Genomic DNA, 23,072 nt, shown 5'->3' with positions numbered 1-23,072 from the left:
AAGCCACCCCACTTGGGCGCGCCTTCTTATCGATAAGATATTTAGCACTTCACGTGACGTCGGATAGAGCTGTAGCAACGAGCTGACAATTCATTTTGCGACGCTGTACTACAGGACCAACGTTTGTTCTACTTTTCCCCTGCTACCTTTCGCCAGTCTTTGGCATGCTTGTCAGATAGGCGATAGTTTGGTGATTGTATACTGAGTGATTATTCACCATGGCTTCCGAATTCATTGGATACAACGTTCTTGTGACGCTCAGAACTCCGCCTAATGCAACTGTCCAAGGCGTCGTGGCCAATGTCATAGGTCAACGTCTGATGCTGCGGGATGGTAAGTGAAGATAGTCCTATGCCATTTTCTTGTATCGGTCTAATATGCAACTGCTAGTCGCACTTTCGTGGAGCCCCCAGAAATTTCCCACGTATTTCATTGAAGCTGCCGACATTGCCGACCTCTCTCTTGGACCGAACCCCAATGGGCCCTCGCATAATCAGCAGCCAGGCAGAGAGAGCCAGAATATAGCTCATGCGCCCTCTGCGGTACCTGTACAACAACCATTTGTTGACCCGGCCATCTTAAGCTTCAGCAAACCATCTTCTGAGCAATTTATCCAGGGCGCAAGGCCAGGAGGGCCGCAGCTTCAACCCGCTCCGATCGACCGATTAAGCTCTCCAGCTTCTCAGAATATCCACCCCCCTCATCAGGTCCAGCGTGATCAGTCTGCAATCCTTACGGAGCCATTCAGCAACTTGGAGCTGAATGTAGACGGCAGAGCAAATGAGCCTCACAATGCGTCTCAGGGAAATGAGTTGCATGGGTCTATTCCTGCAGGCAAGGATGAGTTTACAACTGCACAACGCTCTGCTGCCCAGGTCAACCTAAAGGGTGCTCGTCGCGTTGGTCAGAACAAGTCCCAGCGTTCAGGGTTAACGCCTGTTAATGAGCACGATGGCGCAGCGAATACAAACCCGAAGACCCGAGGGTGGCGTCAGACTGCCTTTGTAGAACCTGCCAGTCCACAAAAGTACAGAGAAAGAGAGCCTAACTCACGGCGTCGGAAGAAGAAGAACCGCGGTTCTATGCTGAGGATCCCAATGGTTGGGCAACAGAAGATGCCACCGACATTCAAGAACTGGGTGATTTCGATTTTCAAAGTAATCTCTCCAAATTCGACAAAAGAAGAGTCTTTGAGGAGATTAGAAATGACGACACCACGGCAGATGAAGCACGATTGGTTAGTTTTAATAGAAGGGTCCCCAAGCCGGGCACAAACGGCGGGAAGAATCTGCATTGGACTGAGAATGTGCTTGATAGTCCTCCGGGCAGTGAAACTGGAGACACTGACCAGGAGCCAAGCGACGCGAAACTGAGCAGCGGAAACTACTCAGGACGCGAGCTCTCAAGAGGGTCAGCACGAGCCCAGAGCCGCAAGGGAAGTGGCATTCTAGGACAACCCCTGGTACCTCCCCAGATCAACACTGTTGGGCGTGGCCAACTCAGCGCTTCTCGTACTACCAGTCCTCGGCCTGGAAGTAAGGCTTCAGTTTCAGCATCGCCTATTAGCGGACCCGGCGTTCCTGGAGCTCCTTGCGTCTCACTACCACGAATAGAAGTTGTCCGACTGTGAGCCCGCTACAAGCCCTCGAAGTCGAGCAAATTGCGGTCGCCGAACTTGGCCTGACTGAAGATATGATCACAGAAAACGCTGGGAGAAGCATTGCGGAAGCTGCCGTTGGCCTTTTGTCTAATGATGCCGCTGCGCCTACCATGCTTGTGTTGACCGGCAACCATCGTACTGGCGCAAGGGCCGTATCTGCTGCTCGTCACCTCCGTAACAGAGGACACCGTGTGACTGTCTGTATGCTTGGCATTGAGCACGAAAATGAATTACTCGAGAGCTGCCGCAAGCAGATTGATGTTTTCAAGAAGATCGGTGGACGTGTACACAGATGGGAAGATTTATCAACGCGACTTTCAACTTCTGAATTCAGTCCTGATCTAGTCCTAGATGCTCTATTCGGCATTCACATAGCCTTTGATGATCTCCGCACCGACGATCAAGCCGTGGCTTTTGAGATGATCGCCTGGGCCAACAGAAGCAACCTCGAAGTTCTGTCTGTTGATGTTCCTTCGGGCTTCTCAGCTTCGAGCGGTAAGTCTCTCCTACATCGATAGGCACCTTTTAGTACCCTTACTAACACAAGCCAACTACAGGTGAGGTGACTGTAATGGAGGGAGGCCGGGTGTGCGTCAGTTCCAAATCAGTAGTCTGCCTCGGAGCACCCAAGACGGGAATCATAAATGCACTGCTGGCCGGGGAGGGTCTTACTTGGAGCCTTTCCGTAGCAGACATCGGGATTCCTCAGATTGTATGGAGGAAATATGGGACACGTCGCCGGCACGGAATTGACTTTGGCAATCGCTGGGTCGTGCCTCTACGCTACCAACCATCCTCCGCTTGAGATTGCTCATGCGCGGTGGCCCCTGCCCTTTACTTCACGACTGAACAGCTTAATTTATGGCGTTATACGGGTTTTACTAAAAGAAATAGCGGGATTGATTCAGGGTATACCCCTTTTTGCAGTGTCAACGAAATGCATCATATCATGCTAGTCATAGCTGGTTCGCACTACGGCGAAATGATTTTAAGGAACGAGCGGATTGTATCATATGTGGTTTTTCCAAGGCCAATTCACTACCTAGCAAAATAAAATACAGATCCATGGTTTTTTGATCCACTACCTAGCACCTAGCAGATGCCTATGTCAACCTGTATGTTAATTGGATCTATCCATCGGATGAACCTTGAATTGTCCATCCTAGCCCGATTTGGTTAGATCAGTATCTAGGCCGAGAGCAATACATCATGTCTTGGGGCGCGGCCATCGGTCGCATTTGCGAAGATTCAGTCAGAATATCAACATAAAGCTTCATCACCGAGATGGGGAAAGGTTAGTTCAGTGAATCAGCATTCTGGGCTACTTGAAAATTTAATTTAATGCTAACAGACCCTTTGCCTGGTAGGGACGGACAAGCTTTACGTATGATACACCTCATTAAAGATTTGTTCTGCGCGGTCTAATAAACTGGTTACTGATCGCAAAGCTCAAAACAGATCACACATTCTGAGTGGGCGTCGGGTGATGCATACTCTGCGAGCGCCGGAGCAGGGGGAGGAAAAGGAGGAGATAACGCACCCTTCAAACGCCTTCCTTTCAATTTCTGCTCTCTCTCACTGCAGCCATTCACCCACCCGGTTTGCACGCATTCCGGGATAATTTTCGACCTCACCAACATCCTCCCTTGGATCAAGAAACATGGAAAGAACCCGGTAGACGGTACACCGCTGAAAAACTCCGACCTCATTAAGCTCAACATCGCGAAGAATGAATCGGGTGATTACGTCGACCCAGTAACCTATAAAGTCTTGACGGATAACACGCATATTGTCGCCTTGCGCAATACCGGAAATGTCTTCGCTTGGGATACCGTTGAGCGATTGAATATCAAGGGGAAGTTGTGGCGCGACCTCGTCACAGATGAGGAATTCGGACGCAAGGACATAATTACACTACAGGATCCACAGAATATCGAGTCGCGGAATCTCAGCTCCTTCAATTATTTGAAGGAAGGCGAAAGTGTGCCTGGACAGAAAGAGGAAGAGTCCAATGTCAATGCCAGCGCATTGGGAAGTTCCGCGAAGATCTTGAAGGCAAAGGAGGCTGTGGCCAAAGCCCGTTCGGAGAGAGCGCAGCGAGCTGGCTCTGCTGCTGTTGCCAAGAAGGTCGATGGTAGTACGACTGCAGGTACTCAATCCAAAACGGCTTCGTTCCAATCTGGAAAACCTACACCATACAATGCAGCCAAGCATACTACGGGTCTGGCTGCGGCATCCTTCACGAGTACTGGTTTAACTCCACATACCTCTGCCGAGCTCGCGCTCCTTTCTGATGAGGAATACATGTTAAAACGGGGACGTGTAAAGCAAAAGGGTTATGCTCGAATCTCAACCACATCCGGTGATATTAACTTGGAGCTACAGACGGAATACGCGCCAAAGGCCGTGTGGAACTTCATCAAATTGGCTAAAAAGGGATATTATAAAGATGTCACTTTCCATCGCAATATTAAGGGCTTCATGATCCAGGGCGGAGATCCCTCGGGTACTGGCCGGGGTGGTGAAAGTATCTGGGGTAAATACTTCAATGATGAATTCGAGGGACCCTTGAAACATGATTCCAGAGGGACTCTCAGCATGGCCAATAAAGGCAAGAACACGAATAGTAGTCAGTTGTAAGTGTTCCTCTCTTGCCAAGTGTTTGCCTCTTTTTTGACCCCCACACTATGTCGGTAATTTGATCGAGACGGCATGTGCTAACTTTTGTTCTACTAGCTTTATTGCGTACCGTGCTCTCCCACACTTGAACAACAAGCATACTATTTTCGGTCATGTAATCGACGATCCGACTCCTTCGTCCACAACCCTAAACAAGCTGGAAACGCACCCGGTCAATGCGTCAACTAACAGACCTACCCCAGACATTCGCATCACAGATGTCACCATATTTGTGGACCCCTTTGAGGAGTTTTTGAATCAGAAAAAGGCGGAAGAGACGTCAGGGAAGAATAAAACAGCCGATTCAACAGAAGAAGACGGGAAAACTCAGCAGGAAGATGACGACCAGGTTACTTGGACAGGCAAAAGAGTGCGCGGCCCAGGGTCTTCAGGGGCTGGCGGTGATGCTTCAAGCGGAGTCGGAAAGTATTTGAAGGCTGCGTTGGCCAATCAAGCCGCTCAAGAGGAGGATGAAATCGTGGAATTTGTAGACGAGGAGCCAGAGCCCGAGCCGATGCGGAAGAAGTTCAAAAGCAGGGGAGGGTTTGGCGATTTCAGTTCGTGGGATTGAAAGTCTCCCTGTCGATGCTATGTATCTCGTACTGTAGGTACCTATGACTAAGATCATGATATGTCTATACAGCAGTGTCCGGGATCCGTCCCCGAATATTTATTTCTATATGAGTGTATGAATAAGTCGCAGGATGCTCAAATTACACGGAGTTTTTCGCTCAATACGGTAGGGCGTCCTGTGCTCATGTTTACGCTCTCTGTGATATGGTCAATGCTTCTATGACCTACGGGTTACAAATTCTTCGCCATATCGGTTACAAGGTAAGTCGTCAGTTATATATACTACTATACGTCTGTACACAAGTCAGTACTAGTAGAATGGTCCAATACGAGAAAACAACCAATAAATACGAACTAGTAGGAAAACCAAGGCACACTAGTTAGACGATATAACATACCATATCAGATCATATCGTATAGATTGGCATCTTATGATCCTTGACCCCTACTTAGTCCCAGGGGGAAAAAAGCAAACGGTTTGCCTCACTACTGTAAGTGATGCTGCTTTGGGGGATCCACAGGTCCCATTCCGTCCTCAACTAATAAAATAGTCTGGGCGGTCTTCCGCTCTTCCGGCACTGGCGTTCGACCGCCTGCGTGATTAGTTAAAACTCTTCCCCGACCTGGGTTTAGCGCGAAGGACGGGAGTGGGAAAGTAGCCTGAGTGCCAGCCTGCCAGGTGCTTTCCCAGCAATGATGAACAAACTACTAACTACTAACTACTAATAATAAATGCCATCGATCCCACCTCTAACCAACCCGCGCTCGCCGTACTTCAACCCGGAGTACTTCACCACTTCTACATCCAGAAACCTTGGAGCTTTGATTTCTATCTGATTGTCTTCCTCGTGAGTGCTATTTAATTCCTACCCAAATCCCGCCCAGTGGCTTAGCACACTGTTGTTTCTATGTGTCGCTGCGCAGTGGGGTTGATCATGATGTGCCCCCATGGGGCCTCATCCAAGGTGACAAGTCAGTTTCAGTTGGATAGTGTGACTTGTGATGATCCCTTCAAATCCATACCTATTTCCTACTAGTCACTGTTTTTTCGCGATGTGTTTTGGTATGTGCGGTAGAGAAGGGCCGCTATATGTCATGGACCTGTTGCTTTTCGACCACGCAGACGCCCAGACATTCGTCATCTGATACAACTGCTTCTTAAATATCACCTGAGTTTTTGAAACCATTACCTTTCAACCTACTTAAGTTGGAAGCCAGTTTTAGTAGACTCAGTCACTGACACTCTCCTTATTTTTTCTTGTTCAGCTCTTTCCCCTCGCTTCCGCCGCAATTCCTACCCTCCTACGTCAGGCGTTGCCAGATTTCGCATTTCGCCTTCCGCCGCCGCCGCCCTCTCCGCTCCAACTTTGGTCTGGTTTAATACCACAGTCCTATACCTACAATCAAGCTGGCAGGGAATAAGCGGAGAAGTTTTTCGAGCCAGGGTGGGTTGCTGAACAGAATGTTCAGTGGCTCCTCGAGCCCACCCAAAGACAAAGCAAATTCAGTTCCACATTCCGGTGCAGTCGATACACAATCTCTGAGTGTACATCCCGAGGAAGGCGCTGTAACCCATACCAGCAAGTCTTTGCCATCCGGTGGTTTCTTTACGAGAAGGACTAGCGAAGACCAGGGCCCTACCGGGGAGAAGAAGCGCCGGAGTAGCACAGTCACGAAAGCGGCGACGTTTTTCACCAACGCTAAGAATTCACTGAGTTTGAGTAGCAGTCCTCGTGAATCTTCGTCGTTCAATTACACGGTTCGGTCTCCGCAAACGTTGCAGTCACTTGGGAGCATGGACCCGGCATTGAGTGTCCCACAAGGGTCATTGAACAACTCGGCTGGCGATTCGCTACCAACTCCTCGCTCATCGTTCAAAGTTGGTGTCACAGAAGACCGGAATCGAAAATGTCGCCGGACTATGGAAGATACCCATGCATATCTTTACAACTTTTTGGGGACCCCCGCACCATTAGCCCGGGCTGATGGCGAGAACGAGACTGGTTCTTCCCTCGCACCCGATGAAGCGTCTAGTGTTGTTGAAACCGACAATGGGTACTTCGCCATTTTCGATGGGCATGCCGGCACATTTGCTGCTGAATGGTGTGGGAAGAAATTACATCTGATCCTAGAGGACATAATGAAGAAGAACCCCAATACGCCCGTTCCGGAACTTCTCGACCAAACATTTACTAGTGTTGATCAGCAGTTAGAGAAGCTACCTGTGAAGAACAGTGGGTGTACTGCTGTCATTGCCCTTCTGCGATGGGAGGACCGGATCCCCAGTTCGCATTCGGCAACCGGTTCTTCCGCACTTGCTCCCGCAGCAGCCGCAGCCGCGAAGGGCGATTCCAATTCCGAGGCCGATGATACTCCCACTCAAACAACTAGTACTGGCCCGTCAATCCTACCCAAACTGCAAGAGAAAGCTATACGGCAACGTGTCTTGTATACGGCTAATGTGGGTGATGCTCGTATAATCCTATGTCGCAACGGCAAGGCGCTCCGGTTGTCCTACGATCACAAAGGTAGCGACGAAAATGAAGGCAAGAGGATAGCAAACGCTGGGGGTTTGATACTTAATAATAGAGTAAATGGCGTTCTTGCAGTGACCAGAGCTCTGGGTGATGCCTATCTCAAGGATCTCGTCACTGGACACCCCTATACTACGGAGACCGTGGTTCAACCGGACTCTGACGAATTTATCATATTGGCCTGCGACGGGGTAAGTGATGGCTTTCGTGTTTTCCTATGAATGTCGCTAATGATCATGATTAGCTGTGGGATGTCTGTACTGATCAGGAAGCTGTGGACCTTGTTCGAAATGTTCCAGACGCTCAGGAAGCATCTAAGATCCTGGTCGATTATGCTCTTGCACGGTTTAGTACCGATAACCTTTCTTGCATGGTTATCCGACTCGATACGGATCGTGTCAAGGAGGTTATCAACAAGACAGCTGACCCAATCGGTGTGGCTGGCGATCCATCCATGGATGTCGAGCACGGCGTGAGCGAAGCAGATAAGATCATCGAGAGTGCAAGAAAGAGCATGGCCAATGCAGACATTGCAGACGATAATGAAACGGCTGAGAAGGGCAAAGGTGCAGATCTGCAAAAAATGGTCGATGGCGAACCCGGGCCAGAGATATCAATGGACGATCCTATTGATGCATCAACCGTCAGTCACTTGAACAAGACGGGTGCGAATGACGGAAACCCCTAAGCGTCGGGTAGCAACACCTGCGAGACTGACGTTGTGTCAGAAAGGGAGTGGGGAGGAAAGATTTGAACTACGTCCATATCTCGGTCCAGACAATGAATTTGCATCTTTGTTTCTTTGTTACCTTCTCTTTCCGTCCTTGTTCACTTCAACAACTTACTGGCGTCGATCGCAGTCTAGGGACGTGGGACCTCTGGTAGCCCACGGTCACCGGTATCATCTTCTTTTCCTGCCGTTTTAGACCCCAACATGTGGGTTTTTTTCCGATTCTTCTTTTTTCTGGTTTTGCACTCTTCTATTTTCTCATCTACTTAGAGGTACTCATCCTCTGCTTTTATGCCATTAGCCGAAGAAAGCGGTACCAACCCGGTTCTACGTGTTCTACCTCCTCGGACAATGACTGACTGCTACTCCTGTATTGGTACATAACGCTGTAAATCTGACCTCAAATTTGAAATCAAGAGAAATTAAAATGGGCCTTCGTAGATAGTTGGAGCTACAGCTAATGTTCCACCATATATATATTTTAACTAGGCGGAGAAGTAGTAATAAATTGACAATTTGCTAAACGCCATTGCATCATCTAAAAATACAAATCTGTATATGCGAAGAACGAATACATCTTTCCAATGTAATATCCACACAAGTTTCCATCAGTATTCAATACACGCCCTCTGTAGCCCTTAGGCCTTCTGCTCCGGCTGCTTCTCCTTAAACGTCTCATCAGCAAGAACCTCCACACCGTAGTTAGGCTTCTGTCCTGGCATAACATGGCCGCGGGTCAGGTCGAGTTCACCGTGGCGGACACGCTCAGGCCAAGATTCGGCGAAACGAGCATCGTGAATATCAGTCCAGAGGATCTTGACGCCGTTGCTTTCCAGGCCGTTTGTGCTTTCAGGCTCCTGGACCTTGTATTCGACTTCGGGTGTGCTCAAGGTCTTTTCCAGCTCAGCCACACGCTCAGCCTGCTCCGCGGCCTTAGCTGTCTCCTTCGCACGAGCCTCCCTACGGCGCCGTCTAGCAGTGCGAGTGAGGTATCCCCTTTTGCCATCAGCGAAGCCATTCGCGATCTCTTCCTCCTGGATGGCAAGAACGGCAGACACATCGGCAACACTGGTGGCCTTCTGGTCCATTAAAGCACGAGCGCGGTGTTTTTTCTCCATCAGCCAGCCAACCTTGTCTGCATACTTCTCGTCGAATTTCTTGGCTCCTTCGGGGTCTTTGGGCCGCTTCTGATCCAGGAACCTTTCACTGATGGTGATCATCTCACGAGGTGGGGCGAGTTGGCGCTGCATGGCAAATTCGCGGAGAAGATGGTAGGCACGGAGGCCAACCTTGGGTTCGTTGAAATGGACGGAGTAGTACGGCACCCACATGTCCTTTCGGAGTGTAGCGGGGACGGTCTTTTTGCCGTGGTATACTAGCTGCCGGAGGACATTGTTTTTCTAGGGGAATATACATCTTAGAATCTGCTCCTGTGGGATTACAGAACGGGCACTATAATGAAAATGGTAGTCTTACCTCCAAATACCGCGTCAATGAGTAGACAACCTGGTTGGTGCGCATGTTATGATAGACGAAGATGTTCTTCCCGTGCGTAATGGCATTGATGGCCTTTCGTAACCGGACTCCCTCCTTCCACTGATGTGTCTTGAAAGCATTCGAGTTCTGTTCCCGCGCTTTTCCCTGTATCACGCTATGGTTCTCGACTGGCGGGCGACGGACGACGTTCCATGTCCCGATTTTGGTCGGGTCCAGGATCTTCTGGAACGGCTTGGTGACGGACTGCGAGGCCATTGCGGCCAGAAACGCACTGCTGCGTCTCTCTTATTGATCGAGCTTGAGGTTAAGTTGAGTAGAGTGTTCCCCCCTCTAGTGCATAGCGATTCGGGGAAAGGTGAGGTGAGGTGTGGTGAGGTTGATGGAGTGTCGGAAGCTGGAAAGTGAGACCGCGCGGATCAATTTTTCGACGGGGAGACCAAACCCGACCAAACCAAATGGGCCAACCCGCCCGTCACCTCCGCAGAGCAATGGATGCTTGTGTTTAAGCTCCCATCATTCTTAATGAGCATTCGAGTTTAGCGCACATCTCATCCTTGTTATACTTTAATTTCTGAATTTACTTACACTCCATGTTATACTTTGGAGCTGCACCTATAATGATTGCGCACATCAACTAAACAATCAAACTGCCGCAATGTCGCTGACTATTACCTCGGAGGGCATAGGCCATGATGATGCTGGTAATCGTCGCGAGAGATCTTGGCTGTTCCCATCGGTAATTTCATCCTACAGTAGAATATCTGCCAATTGGTCTGGGGGGTAAGCTGATAGGCTTGTTTTCTAGAATCGCAAGCTTCGCCATCTACAAGGCATCTCGATTCGTAATCTTGTTGTTGACCCCCCGAGCAGGACTCGGGGGAAAACTATTGATGACGAAGATATTCCCAACTCGTTCCAATCGCCGTCGAAGATCCTTGCACAGGATGCGAGTCGCCCCCTGAATCACTCGCGCTCGTTCACAAATCTCAAATCCGTCAAGGCAACCGGCGATAAGTGTATTAGTCGCGAGCCGCCACCCCGGCGACAGCCACAACAAAGGCGAAACACCTTACCTTGGAGCGATCCCAACCCGCGTGCTAGACAAGTAAAATTGGAGGATATCACGAGGAGTCGAATGGCAGATACCTGGTTCTCCATGCATTGCGACAAGATCGAAGAACCGGTGTATGTGAGCGAGATCGTGAAGGATGCAACGAACCCAAGCTTCCGTTCCTTCGACCTGAACATGTGCGGGCCCTTAGTCTCGCGATCGGATAGCTTCACCCTCAAATTATGGGCGAAGACGACCGCTATGGAAGAGTACATGCTGTTGGTGGAATTGCAGTTACATCTACAATCCCTACAGTTTCTAGGAAAGTCGTTGGATAGCTTCCACCAACCGCTACCGTCGAACTCAGTTCTTTGCCATTTTGCGGACGGCGTTTATGGGAATCTGACGGATCTTCCACCAGTTTGGGTGCCTTTGCCTGCAAAAGCATCCAAAACTTCCGATAGGAATGCGCTGCCGACTTCATCCTACGACGCACTGATGCGGCTGGCAAACCTGGATGAGTGCATTCAAGACGCACTTATCACCAGGGAGAAGCTGGAGGCTCAAATAAGTTCAATTCTGGAGAGGAACCAGAAAGCTTTAGCCGTGACTTGCGAGGTTTCGCGAGCTCGGGATAAAGTTACGCTGACGAAACAGGCGGCTGTGTCTGAGAGGAAACAACTTCGCTTGACTAGGAAACGTAAGGAAGAACTGGTCGCCAGTTTACGCGCGAGGAGGGAGGCTATGGCGCGTGGGCGCCAGACGCAAGAAAGAGCTCGTAGTCATCTGCCCGATGCGCAGGAGAAGCTGCACTCCAGCGCTAAATTACTGGAAAAAGAGACAGAAGACTCCAAGGGCCAAATTCGGCGCATCTCAGAGGATCTACTGGCCATCTACCCCATTGAGCCGATCCCCGACAAACCGCTCGCGTTCACAATAGCGGGCCTGGCCTTGCCGAACTCGAACTTCACCGATATTCATCGGGACGCTGTTGCGGCCGCACTGGGATATACTGCACATTTGGTTTATTTACTGTCCTTCTATCTATCCGTGTCCGTACCTTATCCGATCAATCCGTATCTGTCCAACTCGCAGATCCAGGACCCGGTGTCAGTCTCGCTCCCACAACGAACATACCCTCTGTACCCGGTCAACGTCCATTACCGGTTCGAATATGGGGTGTTTCTGTTGAATAAGAACATTGAGTTTCTGCTGACTAAGCGGGGCCTTCGGGTGCTGGACATTCGACAAACTCTCCCCAACCTGAAGTATCTGCTGTACGTGCTCACCGCAGGGACAGCAGAAATCCCCGCACGGAAGGCTGGGGGAATTCGAGGCCTGCTACCGGGCCGGTTGACCCCCAGCATGTCAAGACGCGGGAGCGAAGACAGCGTTGCATACAGCGAATCCAACTTACCCCGGAAAATGATGAGTTCGTTGGTGAAATCCAATGGGGACGTCGCGCTTGACAAGGGGAAGAAAAATATCCCTGTCTTGAACACGACGTCAGCCTCTCAGGTGGCCTAAACCCGGTCCAGTCCCTCGTGGTGGTTCTGGATCTGCGTAAAGGGGGCTTATCTTGCTGACCCCTAGCGTCTCCGCCGTGATGATTTTTACGATCAGTAAATTTTTCTCTTTCTCGATCTTGTTTAATTACGATGTGGGTGGAATTTACTGTGCATCTGTAGCATTTGTGATGGGTTGATACCCCATATTTTAAGCATTTCCATTTGTATATTGCTGCGTTCTCAAATAGAGGGAGACATACAACGGGATGAAAAAAGTACCAAGGAAAATAAAACCACGACTGGCGGGAACGCGAACCGACGGTGTCGAGTCTAATGGGGATTACTATTGATAACAGATATCACTGTTCAGGGAATTCATTGCAAATATAATTAAATTTGACATTCGGCTACCCCGCATTTCCTTCCCCATTTATCGACTTTCCGTGGATACTGTGATTTTCTTCCAAATTCCATTTCCAATTGCAAACTTGTCGGTCTGACTGACTCTTGCAATGGTTTGAAGGAAGACCACCCGTTCTTTGTTGTGCGAATACCGAAGGAAATTCCAATCTTGCGCATGGGAGAAGAAGGCGTGTCGTCGTGCCTGATAAATACCCGCGAACCCCACCGCTTTCTAACGGAGCCCTCGCTTTGCATCGGCTTTCTCCAACTCCCAACCTGACCATAATCCACTTTGTGCGCCGGCAAAGGGCGGCACTACTGGAGGATTGGAGAACATGATGGCAGCAAGCAATGCACAACCCGACACTGGTCTCTATACCCAAAACAGCCAGAATCAGAAATCCCCGTCGCCCCAGGCCCAGCATCGCCGCGGTTATCAGGCATGCGACCCTTGTCGGAAACGCAAGGTGAAGTGTGATCTTGGCAGTAAGCGCAGTCCTCACATCGCAATCATACGATGCCCCTAGTCCCTTAATACAGTAGAGTTATGACCGCTGACAGGCGTCGTAGGTGTCGACAATCCCCGTCCTCCGCCCTGTGTACGATGTCGTCGCGAGAGCAAGCGCTGCGAGTTCTCCGCCACCCGGCGCAAGCGCAAACCCTCGGAAGTCGAGGAGACCGTAGATGGCGTACTCCGACGCGATAAGAGGATGATGATCGGGGATCCCGCATCAAATGATTCTCATAGTGATGCATCGTCGTCCTATGCGCAGCCTGAGCCGGCGTCGTTTGAGAGCAATAGTGCCATTCCACAGCAGAAGTGGTCGTCCGAGCGATCACCGACGGTCGCCTCCCAGGTACCCCAGCCTACTACCAGCAGCCATCAATTCACGTCCAACACCCCTTCATCTACCACACACTTCCCCGATGCACGGAATACTCGATTGGTATACCCCTTGGGGGACCGAGCAACCAGTTTTAGTCTTGACGGCGGGCAAACCATGATGAATCGTACCGCGGTCGAGTTGCTGTCACCTGCAATCAGTAACAGTCACGATGCGTTACATCTGTTGTCCGAGGCTGCAGGCCGGACGGAAGATCTCAACCGTCAAAGTCTTGAAAATCGTTACGCAGCTCGGCAGTCTGTCTCGTCGTTCAACTCACCCATGTCACCCCTTACCCAGGTTGGCACACCCCGAAGCGCAGGAGGCTCTTTCTCCAGGCCAGCTCGGTCTGGAGTGCAGATGAATAACTATTTCCCAACGACTGGATCGAGCTCGGTAGATCATCAAGCCTCTGATGGCCGTGGCCAGTCAGGTCCTTCGGAAAGTCTTCAAGACCCAGGCTTTACGGATGCTGTCAAGGCCTGGTCACGATTGCGTTTCGTCCGTGCTGGCTGGCTTTCAGTCGAGGAAGCCATGGCTTATGTTGCATAGTATGTTACTTTCTTTCTTTCATATCATCGCTCGCTGACTTGGGTAGTTACTACAAAAATCTGGCTAATTTGAGCCCAATCGTCATCCCTGATTTCTCTCACCCTTCTACCCATCGTACTTTGCTCACCGACGAGCCCGTGCTGGCTGTTACGCTTCTTACAACAGCATCACGACATATGAAACCCAAGGGAGACGGAGCATATACCCGTTCCTTTTACATCCATGACCGGCTCTGGTCATATCTACGTGGAATGATTGAGCGTCTCTTTTGGGGTCAAGAGAAGTTCGGTGGGGATAGCATGGGAATCAGCAAACCACGCTCGTTCGACCTAGCGCCCACATCGGCGAAAGTGAATCTCAAGGGCAATCTGCGATCGCTAGGAACTATAGAAGCTCTATTGCTGCTAACAGACTGGCATCCACGGAATTTACATTTCCCTCCTGGTGACGACGAGAACACACTACTGGACTTGGATGCCCAGACGCGGCCCGAAAAGGATTCAGAAATGGACGCCGACAATATCCTGAATCGTAACCAGAACACCTCGGCAGAAGGCCGACTTGCTTTTCAGAAGTGGCTGGAACCTGCTTGGCGGTCCGATCGAATGTCTTGGATGCTACTTAGCACAGCACAAGCCTTAGCATTCGAGCTGGGGGTGTTCGATCAGAAGAACGACGAGAAGGCGGCGAGCGAATATCCAGCTGAGCACACACGAAAAAGGCGGCTTCGTCGCCTTATCCTTGTGTACAACACGCAGAGCAGTGGCCGCATTGGTATTCCGTCGATGCTTCCTCTCCCGCAATACGCCAACGACATCCAACCGACGAATGTAGCCAATGTTAAAGGTGGCGATGCGAACATTGACAAAATGCACGATTGTTGGATCGGAATTACCAAGATTATGTACCAGAGTAACCAACTACTGTTCGCCTCCAACGAACAAACATCAGAGTTGATCCGCAGTGGTCGATATCGAGATCAGATTGACAGATTCCAGCCATTTTTGCGTGAATGGCGTCAGAACATTGACACTCTTGATCGTAAGTTTCTATTATCTGGTTCATGGGTCAACGCTGACAATCCCAGTTGCACCTCCAATGAGGATGCTCTTGATGATTGAGTATGAATATACTCGTAAGTTGCTCTTCTAACCTGTGTTGTGCTGAAGACTGACATCCTCCAGGATTATATGTCAATTCCCTGGCTCTACAGGCTGTAGTTGACCGGTGGACAACCATGTCGAACGAAGCCGCCCAAAATACAAGGCCAGGATCTGGGGCAACTTCAGCCAATAGCTGGTTCAACGTGCTCATGGAGTTGTACCGTGTCAATGAACAGTATATTCAAGAGGTTGTGGACGCGTCGCGCAGAATTCTGCAGACCGTACTGGAGGAGCTTATTCCTGGAGATCACCTCAAGCATGCACCTGTCAGGACCTACTTCCGAATCTTGTCTGGGATGATTTTTATTCTCAAGGTATGTCTTATCGTCTACAGGGTTTATGCCATATTGACTAACGAAATAGACATTCACTCTTGGTGCGAGAGAAGACGACGTTCGTGTCTCCTTGGACCTCCAGGACCGAACCGTTGAAGCGTTACGGACACATGTGGTAGACGATGTCCACCTGAGTCACGCCATCGCCCGACTGCTAGAGCTGCTCACGACCAGCATTCGTACTCGATTCTTGCGATTCGCGCCGATGGACCGTGGCAACGACGGCGAGCACGACCGCGCGTCTGCACCAACCTCCCGAGCCCAATCACCCCGTCTGCGCGAAAACCGGCGAGACGGCACGAGCAATGGCTGGACACCAGGGCAAAACTCGACGCATAATTTGGGCTATGTTGACAGTAATGGTCACTCGACCGGCACTCCGATGACTTCGGTACATGACCCACTGGCTGGAATCCCGGCACAGCCGATCAACTCGTCCAACATTAACGTTTCATTCATGCCCCCACCGCCATCCGTGTATCACAACTACTATGACCCGAATGCAACGCCCCCCGCGGGAGACCTGGACGGCACGAACGTTCCGTCGCAGTCAATGCAGGACTCTGGCGGACTACCAGACTGGTTTGCCCTGCCGCTCGACCAATTCTTCAACAGCTCCACCCTAGTGGATCAGGGTCTAGGGGGCACAGGACCCATGGTGGGCGAATTCGACATGCTCGAAGTCCTCCTGAACGAACAGTACGACGGACACGCTGACAATCTTGAGTCCACCGGCGGTGGCACCATTCCGTCTCAATTTTTACAATCATCGTAAACAACATGAAATCACGGCAGATATCGACACCCCCCCCCCCAGTCACATAGGAATTGCGATTGTGCAATGGATTAAAGGAGATAAATACCCTAATGTACAAATGAACGTTATGATATCATCAATCAATCATTGTCAATAAATTACATATATCAAAAATTCAATTCCCCGGCAGTTACTTCCCCTTGACAAGTCCAACGTCAAAACTAAGTACAAACGATTTGTAAAACAATCAAGCTAAAACAAAAAATACCTCACATAAACTACACTCTCCCTCCCTACTCTAAGCATCCAGACCCACAAAATAAAATCCTCCACAAATCCACCCAACAATCCCTAACGAATAAAATCATGACAAACCCCCACGAGCAAAAAAAAGAAAAGGAGGGAAAGAAAGGAAAGGAAAGGAAGGTAAAAAAGAGCAGAAGTACAATCCGAACCTACCAGGAACATCCGCTTAGTCAACCGTTCCCGCCACGTTTTCACCCTTATCTGACGGCTCGGAGATCGACCGGCGATTTGCCGTTACATGTAATAAATGTTAATCTGAGAGTGGGGATTGATTTGCGTTTGGTTGATGACATATGATTCGATGATTTATGGCGTGGGGGGAGGGTGTTTTTGTTTGTTATTTGAGTAGGAGATTCAGGGTACTAGTAGGGAGTACGTTTTTGGATTTAGCTATGTTGGGAATTGTTTTGGGGACTTGTGTTGTTTTCTTATGCGTGAGGGGTGTTCGGGAATGTGGTGGAGATGTGGTGATCATGATGTTGAGGAGTGTCCTTTGTATGTCTTTGTTTCAGAAATATAGATTGAGTTATGTCATTGATGTTGGACAGTTGCACGTGTAAGGGCTGAGAATAGAGTTTTGGCGAATTATATCTGAAACGGGACCTGTTTGAGATTTAGTGCAATTGCATGGCAGTATCCCTGTTCCTGTCTACTACCTAGTACTTTTGTATTCATGGATGAGGTAGTGTGTATCAGAGGATGAATTGCGTTATGTAATTGAAAGCTGGCCCTCTCGTGTAACGATCGACGTGGTCATATGTACAGGTGAAAGAGGACAGTCGCAATCATCCATCAACATGTGCCCGCATTCCAAACCATCTCTCATAAATCAACGTCGCCATATACAAGAAGAAAATAGATACATTGGTAGATCAAATTACTCATCTCCAACAAATTAAGCCAGATCGCCCGCTAGGGGGTTGGCTCATTAGAGCTAGGCCGTGCAGTAGAGCCCGGAGCCCGCATTAGTTGGGCATTTAAGCCTGGGCGGCGAAGCCGAGTCTGGGGCCCTGGGAGTCGAAGAGACGTACTGGCTCTTCAGGAAGACATCACCCAGGATGGAGAGGCCGAGACCAGAGTTGCTCTGGATACCGCCAACGCAGGTGGAGCCGCCCTCCTGGAGAGGAGCGTAGTTGATGTGCTTTCCGGGGATGACGGCGTTGTAGGAGCCGATCACGACGGTGAACTCGGGGAGCTCAGTGTCGCAAGGGAAGACGTAGCCTCCAGCGGATGCGTCGTTCTTGGCGCCCTGAACCTGCTTGTAGTAGGCGTCGACGATTGCGTCATCGAGCATGACGAGGGTAGTACCGGTGTCTGGAGAGAGGTGTTAGTAGCTGTCCAGTCGTGATCGATCTGTGTTTGGATGGGGGACTCACCAGCAATACCGGTGATGGGGGCCTTCTGGGCGTCGCCCTTTCCGACAGAGTAACCGTCAGCAGTGAACTGCCAGAAACCCTGGGAGCTGTCCACATCGGCATAGGCGAGTTCACCGGTGAACTTGCTCTTGTCGATGTAGCCGAAGTCATAGGAGCCAGGAGCATGGTACTTCAGGGTCACGGCGAACAGGGGAGAGTCCAGCTGGCTCTTGACGGTGTCGAAGAACGTAGTCTGGGGCTGGGGCTTAACTGTAGTCCTTGTCAGCCAACACCAGTCATCGACGTTGTTCACATGAAGGATGCCTTACCAGTGTTGATCGAGCTGAAAGCGAGACCCAGAAGACCGTCGTTGTTCTTGTCCTCAACGAACTGCTGGCTGATCTTGCTGGCAGGCTCGACGGCCTGGGCCTGGGCAGTGACGCCACCCACGGTGACGGTATCTTTATAGACATCGCCGCTGGCACTGCTGCCGTCACCATAGCTGATGGACCAGCTAGCACCCTCGATCTTGGTGGCGTTACCGGAAGGCTTGTAGAGATCGTGGCCGGCCTGCTCGGACGAGGGGAGCTCCTCGGAGAAGACCCAGCTGGATTATGATTAGTCGAGCAATTTTTTTAAGATGTGGAGAACCGGCTATCACTCACAGATCGGCAGAGCCAGTGTCAAAGTCGAGGTTCAGGGTCGTACCACCGACGTTGACAGGAGTCAAGTACTCAATGTCGTTGGGCTCGGGAGATGTCACGACAGTACCGCTACCGGAGGCAACAGCGCTTTTGAGGTGCGAAGGCACAGTTCCGCCATACTTAGCAAGAGCCTTGCTGTAGATCGCGGGGAAGTTAAGGGTCTTGGGACCGACGCGAGAAGTCTGTCTGGTGATCTGGTTGATGGTGAATCCCCGGCGGGCATGGGGGGAATGAGAGGGACCAGTGGGCAACGCAGAGGCGACCGTGGAGAGGCCGACCGCGACGGCAGCGACTTTGCTCAAGACAACCATGGTGATTGCTCTCTAGGCGAAATGTCGAGAAGACAGAAAAGGAGCGAAAGACTGGATGTGAAAGAATGACAAGCACAAAGCCTAGATGAACTCAAGAATCTTGTTGGAGAGGATGAGAGAGTGATGAGCAAGTCAGGGCAGCTGGAGGGCGCTTCTTTATAGCTTTGTCTGCTCTGGTGGGCATCATGATGGTTGTGATGATAGTCAACGGACTCCGGTTCAGGGGAGCAGTCCACATCAGCAGCACTAGGCAGTGTTTCTCCTCTCGGTATGGAGCGACAAAGATCCTTGTCATCCAGTAAGCTTTCTTGGCCCAGTTACAAGCTCATCCACTGCAAGGTAAGAATGAGTTGAAAGGGTGTTGGCGCCAAGATCCTCATGGACGAGTGTCCCTGAATGGTGAGCTGATTAGGCGAGAGGAACAAGCACTCTGCCCCATGTCTAGACCCGGATGCTACGGCGGGAGTGGTCATTGCTTGTTTTGGACAAGACCTCTGGTCAGGTTCTGTCGATCGCCACCTCCATATCGCAGATTAATTGAGGTGGACGGATATCTCCGTTTGGTGGAAAGGACGACATCCATCATCCATTCGATATCGGTCCGGCGATCGCCATTGACCCGGGCTGGCGTAGTATTGGAGGAGGGGAAGGCGCAAGGGTACCAGGGTTGAGAAGGCCCAAGAGCAGTGAAGAAGATGATCCTGTCATCAATGCAATCAATCTATCTGGGGGCCTGTGAGGAGGGCCGGAGCAAGGCCGAACGATGATTGAAGGAAATGAAATTGAGAGGGGGAAAGAAAAGGACCCACGCTAGACCTCGACTTGGGGTAAATGTATGAGACTCGGGCTCTGAGTGGCTCCGTCCCTTATACTTCCAGACTAGCACTCGGCGTACGAGTCTTGAGTCGGGACTAGTCCTCATTAGCACTCCCCGTCACATGGGGCGTGCCTGAGACACGAGGCCATCCAGCTCTCCTGATGGAGACGAACCGTCGGAGTCCTGAAGATCACCGTTGGTCCCTGAACCACCCTCTGCTCATCTCCCTCGTCTACTACAATTCATTTCACTCATCACCGACCTTTTCTGTAATCTGCACATGAATGGAATGTTCTATCAACGTTTCCATGATCTCGGAATTACCAAATTGAAAAACAGAAACTGAGACAGCCAATGATCCTGTCATATCAGACGCATGGTGAGATTCTTGTCGCTGTACCCGCACCCGCCCTCAGCCTACCTCACTAAGCTCGAGCGATGTTACTCTGCCTGCGACCACTCGTCAGTTCCCCACCATCCTTATCAGAAGATACTCAGTTTCTCGATTTCTAAGGAAAGCAGAAAGTCTCCATGAACCAAGACACTGTTCTCTATAATCCAACCAGATTTCATCCTTTAATGACGAGGGTCAACGCCGTGCTGAATACGGGCAAATAACCGCGCCCGACTTGATTTTGGTCGCTCTCCACTTAGCATGCATATTCCGTTGAAGACGGGGCAAGCGGTTTGGGTGGACTGACAGGAAAGTCCCTAATGGTTAGGGCTGTCGATCGCCGACGGATTCGGTGATAAGCGGCTCAATAATCAACGAAATCAGTCCATGGCTCGCTGCCGGTACCTACCTTATCGGGGGTGCCTATGGACTGGGGTTGAGTTTATTACTGGGTAGTACTAACTATCCCAATTTGCCTATAACTCAATTATTCCAAGTTTTTGTAGAGAGTCTCGGAAGCCGTGTCTGCCGCTCCTTTGAACCGAATGAACGGTATACGTAGAGGGAAAACAGAGAAAGTAAGCCGTAAGTGGCCATCGAGTGGTATTCTTTTACATATTCATGGTACTAAATATTTTGTATAGCCAGTCTTTCGCCTAGTGCGGCAAGGCTACTTAACACACTTGGTAGCAGTGACATGCTATCCATATACCATTTTCAGCTGGCTTGGCGAAGTTAAGAACGACGCCGTCTCTTTTTTGGCTCCCGCCGTCATACTACCCTCAGATAACGACTTCTGCAGGGACCAAATACCAAGAACAATGGCGAGATAATGCACAACCCTAGTAGACAATGACGAGCGCACTAGTTCTCCCGACAGTTCAAAATAAGAACTATTATTATTATCTAATAGCGGACCGCTTATCTCGGGAGAAGTTAGTCAGATGCTTGTCTAACAAGCTTCACAATCCAATATATTCAGTCGAAGCTAGCAATCCTGCTCACTTCTGCATTACCTAAAAATCCTTACATACTGATAGCCTGATGGACGGACCGCCGACGGGAAGGATTCAGACTGGAAAATTCCTCACTCGGAGCTATTCTGGATTCCCTCCGCAGTGGCACCAACCGCCTGTGGTTGCTTGTCTTGAATCGGTAGTCCAGCATTAACGGACGTCTTATTGCCAAATCTCCACTGCGCGTCCATCTGTCTGTCTCAGAAGAGGGATTAATCAGACCCACTATCTGCTCGGTCGACGCCATGCATTCGGCCGGAATCTGAACTCCATCTTTCTTCACTTAGCAGCCCGGTTTTGACAACTCACTGTTGCTACAATCGACTAGGATTCTATTGTCCAGGAAAAGTGCTCAGTTATGGATCGTATGAATCCAACAACACAGGGTCTTGACGCGGTGTACACGAGGGCAAAATAGCCATGTTGACCCAGCGAGTGAACATGACATTATCAGCCACTTTGGAAGATCACTGTTTCTCCAACAGAAAGTAGGTGGTACAGATCACCCTGGCCAGATCAACATGTATGAAGTTAACGTTAGGACAGGGTGGTAACCCGTCCTCGCTCATTGATTTGCTAGTGAGGAATGAATCATTTCTTGATTTTTCCTGCATTGGCAAGGACTAGTCATACAATAAACAAGCAGGGCAAGCAGCATGCGAAGAAAAAAGCAACTGTATATGAACCAGATTCAGGTCGGCCATATCTCTGCCATACACTCAACACTCTCATAGACGGTGACGTTCGCGAGGGCAAATATGCCATTCAGCTATGCGGCGATATTCTCCCCGGTTGGAGATTCGCCCACCCCAGCGATCTGGGAAACTCGCGTCGCAAGTGACTCGTAGACGGCAAGGCCTATGCCAGAAGCTACGGCAGATAACATTAGATAGGTCGTCCCAAGTCTATGCACAACCTGGCATTCTGTCAAACTCACCACTACCGGTGACTAGCGCGCCTTTCGCCATACTTCCTTGGCATACCCAGAATTCTGCTTCTGACCAGATAGGTCATCACTGCGTAGTTGTACGAATTGGTGACACAGTGAGAGAGGCCAGGCGTCAATTCTTCAAATCGAACTTCGCCTCTCAATAATAACTGCCTCGCGTCCCATCTGAGCTTGGAGACCTCAATGCCCGATCCAATTCCAGCCGCCCCAGCCGAAGAAGATATAGAAACCAACGTACACCAATCTAGCAACAGTAGAAAACGGTAGGCTTCGCCAATGCATCTGAAGTTATAGTCGAACCCCGGGCATATCCCTTGGAAGGAGTTTGCAAGTGTTGGTATGAAACGCCGCAGAGATATATATACCTCCTCTGCACTTCGTAACCAGGACGTCACACCAACTTATATTTACCATCCCTGGAACACGAAACTCTGTAGCAAGCAAATGCTTATACAACCAAGTTGGTCAGAAACCATGCAATCTTACCACAAGGAAGTGCCAAATTCACAATCCCAAGCCAGAAACATTCGAACAAATATCCTCCAGCAGTCTTTAAGAAAGCCAAACTAAAAACAAGAAAACGCCTCCGTTCCAAGGCATAAGTAAGCTTCTCGTAAACAAGCTTAAACTCAATAACCGGAAGGCCCTCCTTGGCCAGACTCAAACTCCAAGATAACAAGGACCTCTCTTGCCAGATTAACCTTCGGTCCGGATAAAGGGATGCAAAAGAGGTGTTTCAGATAGACACCAAAAAAGTGCTCTATTGTCGAGTCGATTGTATGCTTTGAATTAGGGTGGTTCTGTGATGCCTGGGACTGATTATATATAATGTCATCTGGAAGGATGGAAGGAACCCTTCGTCAGCCCTAAGAGTTGCTAGTAGCTAGGATATGCG

The 23,072-nt window shown here is 50.1% G+C and overlaps 6 protein-coding genes across 6 annotated transcripts; 4 read left to right on the top strand and 2 right to left on the bottom strand.

Moving 5' to 3' along the window:
- Positions 1-218: 218 nt before the first annotated feature.
- On the top strand, positions 219-4,910 carry ANOM_003925 (uncharacterized protein; the record flags this gene model as incomplete). The annotated part of the gene is made up of 7 exons (XM_015549182.1): positions 219-333; positions 391-1,237; positions 1,318-1,535; positions 1,703-2,155; positions 2,218-2,372; positions 3,119-4,296; positions 4,397-4,910. 7 exons carry the CDS (start codon positions 219-221, stop codon positions 4,908-4,910), a joined length of 3,480 nt encoding a protein of 1,159 aa, XP_015408254.1.
- Positions 4,911-6,302: 1,392 nt separating this feature from the next.
- On the top strand, positions 6,303-8,134 carry ptcG (type 2C protein phosphatase PTC1; the record flags this gene model as incomplete). Its single annotated transcript, XM_015549181.1, has 2 exons — positions 6,303-7,637; positions 7,691-8,134. Coding segments are annotated over 2 exons (1,761 nt in total), but the record flags the coding sequence as incomplete, so codon positions are not given.
- Positions 8,135-8,814: 680 nt separating this feature from the next.
- Positions 8,815-9,928, bottom strand: ANOM_003923 (mitochondrial 54S ribosomal protein mL67; the record flags this gene model as incomplete). Its single annotated transcript, XM_015549180.1, has 2 exons — positions 8,815-9,576; positions 9,653-9,928. The coding sequence occupies 2 exons, from the start codon at positions 9,926-9,928 to the stop codon at positions 8,815-8,817; spliced, it is 1,038 nt and encodes a 345-aa protein (XP_015408260.1).
- A 400-nt stretch (positions 9,929-10,328) lies between these two features.
- ANOM_003922 (putative UV radiation resistance protein (UVRAG)) lies at positions 10,329-12,251 on the top strand (the record flags this gene model as incomplete). The annotated part of the gene is made up of 2 exons (XM_015549179.1): positions 10,329-10,409; positions 10,479-12,251. The coding sequence occupies 2 exons, from the start codon at positions 10,329-10,331 to the stop codon at positions 12,249-12,251; spliced, it is 1,854 nt and encodes a 617-aa protein (XP_015408261.1).
- Positions 12,252-12,969: 718 nt separating this feature from the next.
- On the top strand, positions 12,970-16,417 carry ANOM_003921 (Zn(II)2Cys6 transcription factor domain-containing protein; the record flags this gene model as incomplete). The annotated part of the gene is made up of 6 exons (XM_015549178.1): positions 12,970-13,120; positions 13,205-14,069; positions 14,117-15,111; positions 15,158-15,205; positions 15,255-15,547; positions 15,597-16,417. 6 exons carry the CDS (start codon positions 12,970-12,972, stop codon positions 16,341-16,343), a joined length of 3,099 nt encoding a protein of 1,032 aa, XP_015408258.1. The 3' UTR covers positions 16,344-16,417.
- Positions 16,418-17,565: 1,148 nt separating this feature from the next.
- On the bottom strand, positions 17,566-19,001 carry ANOM_003920 (pepsin-like aspartic protease; the record flags this gene model as incomplete). Its single annotated transcript, XM_015549177.1, has 4 exons — positions 17,566-17,945; positions 18,008-18,256; positions 18,316-18,593; positions 18,652-19,001. The coding sequence occupies 4 exons, from the start codon at positions 18,999-19,001 to the stop codon at positions 17,566-17,568; spliced, it is 1,257 nt and encodes a 418-aa protein (XP_015408259.1).
- Positions 19,002-23,072: the final 4,071 nt, after the last annotated feature.

The sequence above is a fragment of the Aspergillus nomiae genome (genome assembly GCF_001204775.2).
Source record: "Aspergillus nomiae NRRL 13137 chromosome Unknown contig00084, whole genome shotgun sequence".
Lineage (NCBI taxonomy): Eukaryota > Fungi > Ascomycota > Eurotiomycetes > Eurotiales > Aspergillaceae > Aspergillus > Aspergillus nomiae.
This window is presented reverse-complemented; position numbering and strand designations above follow the sequence as displayed.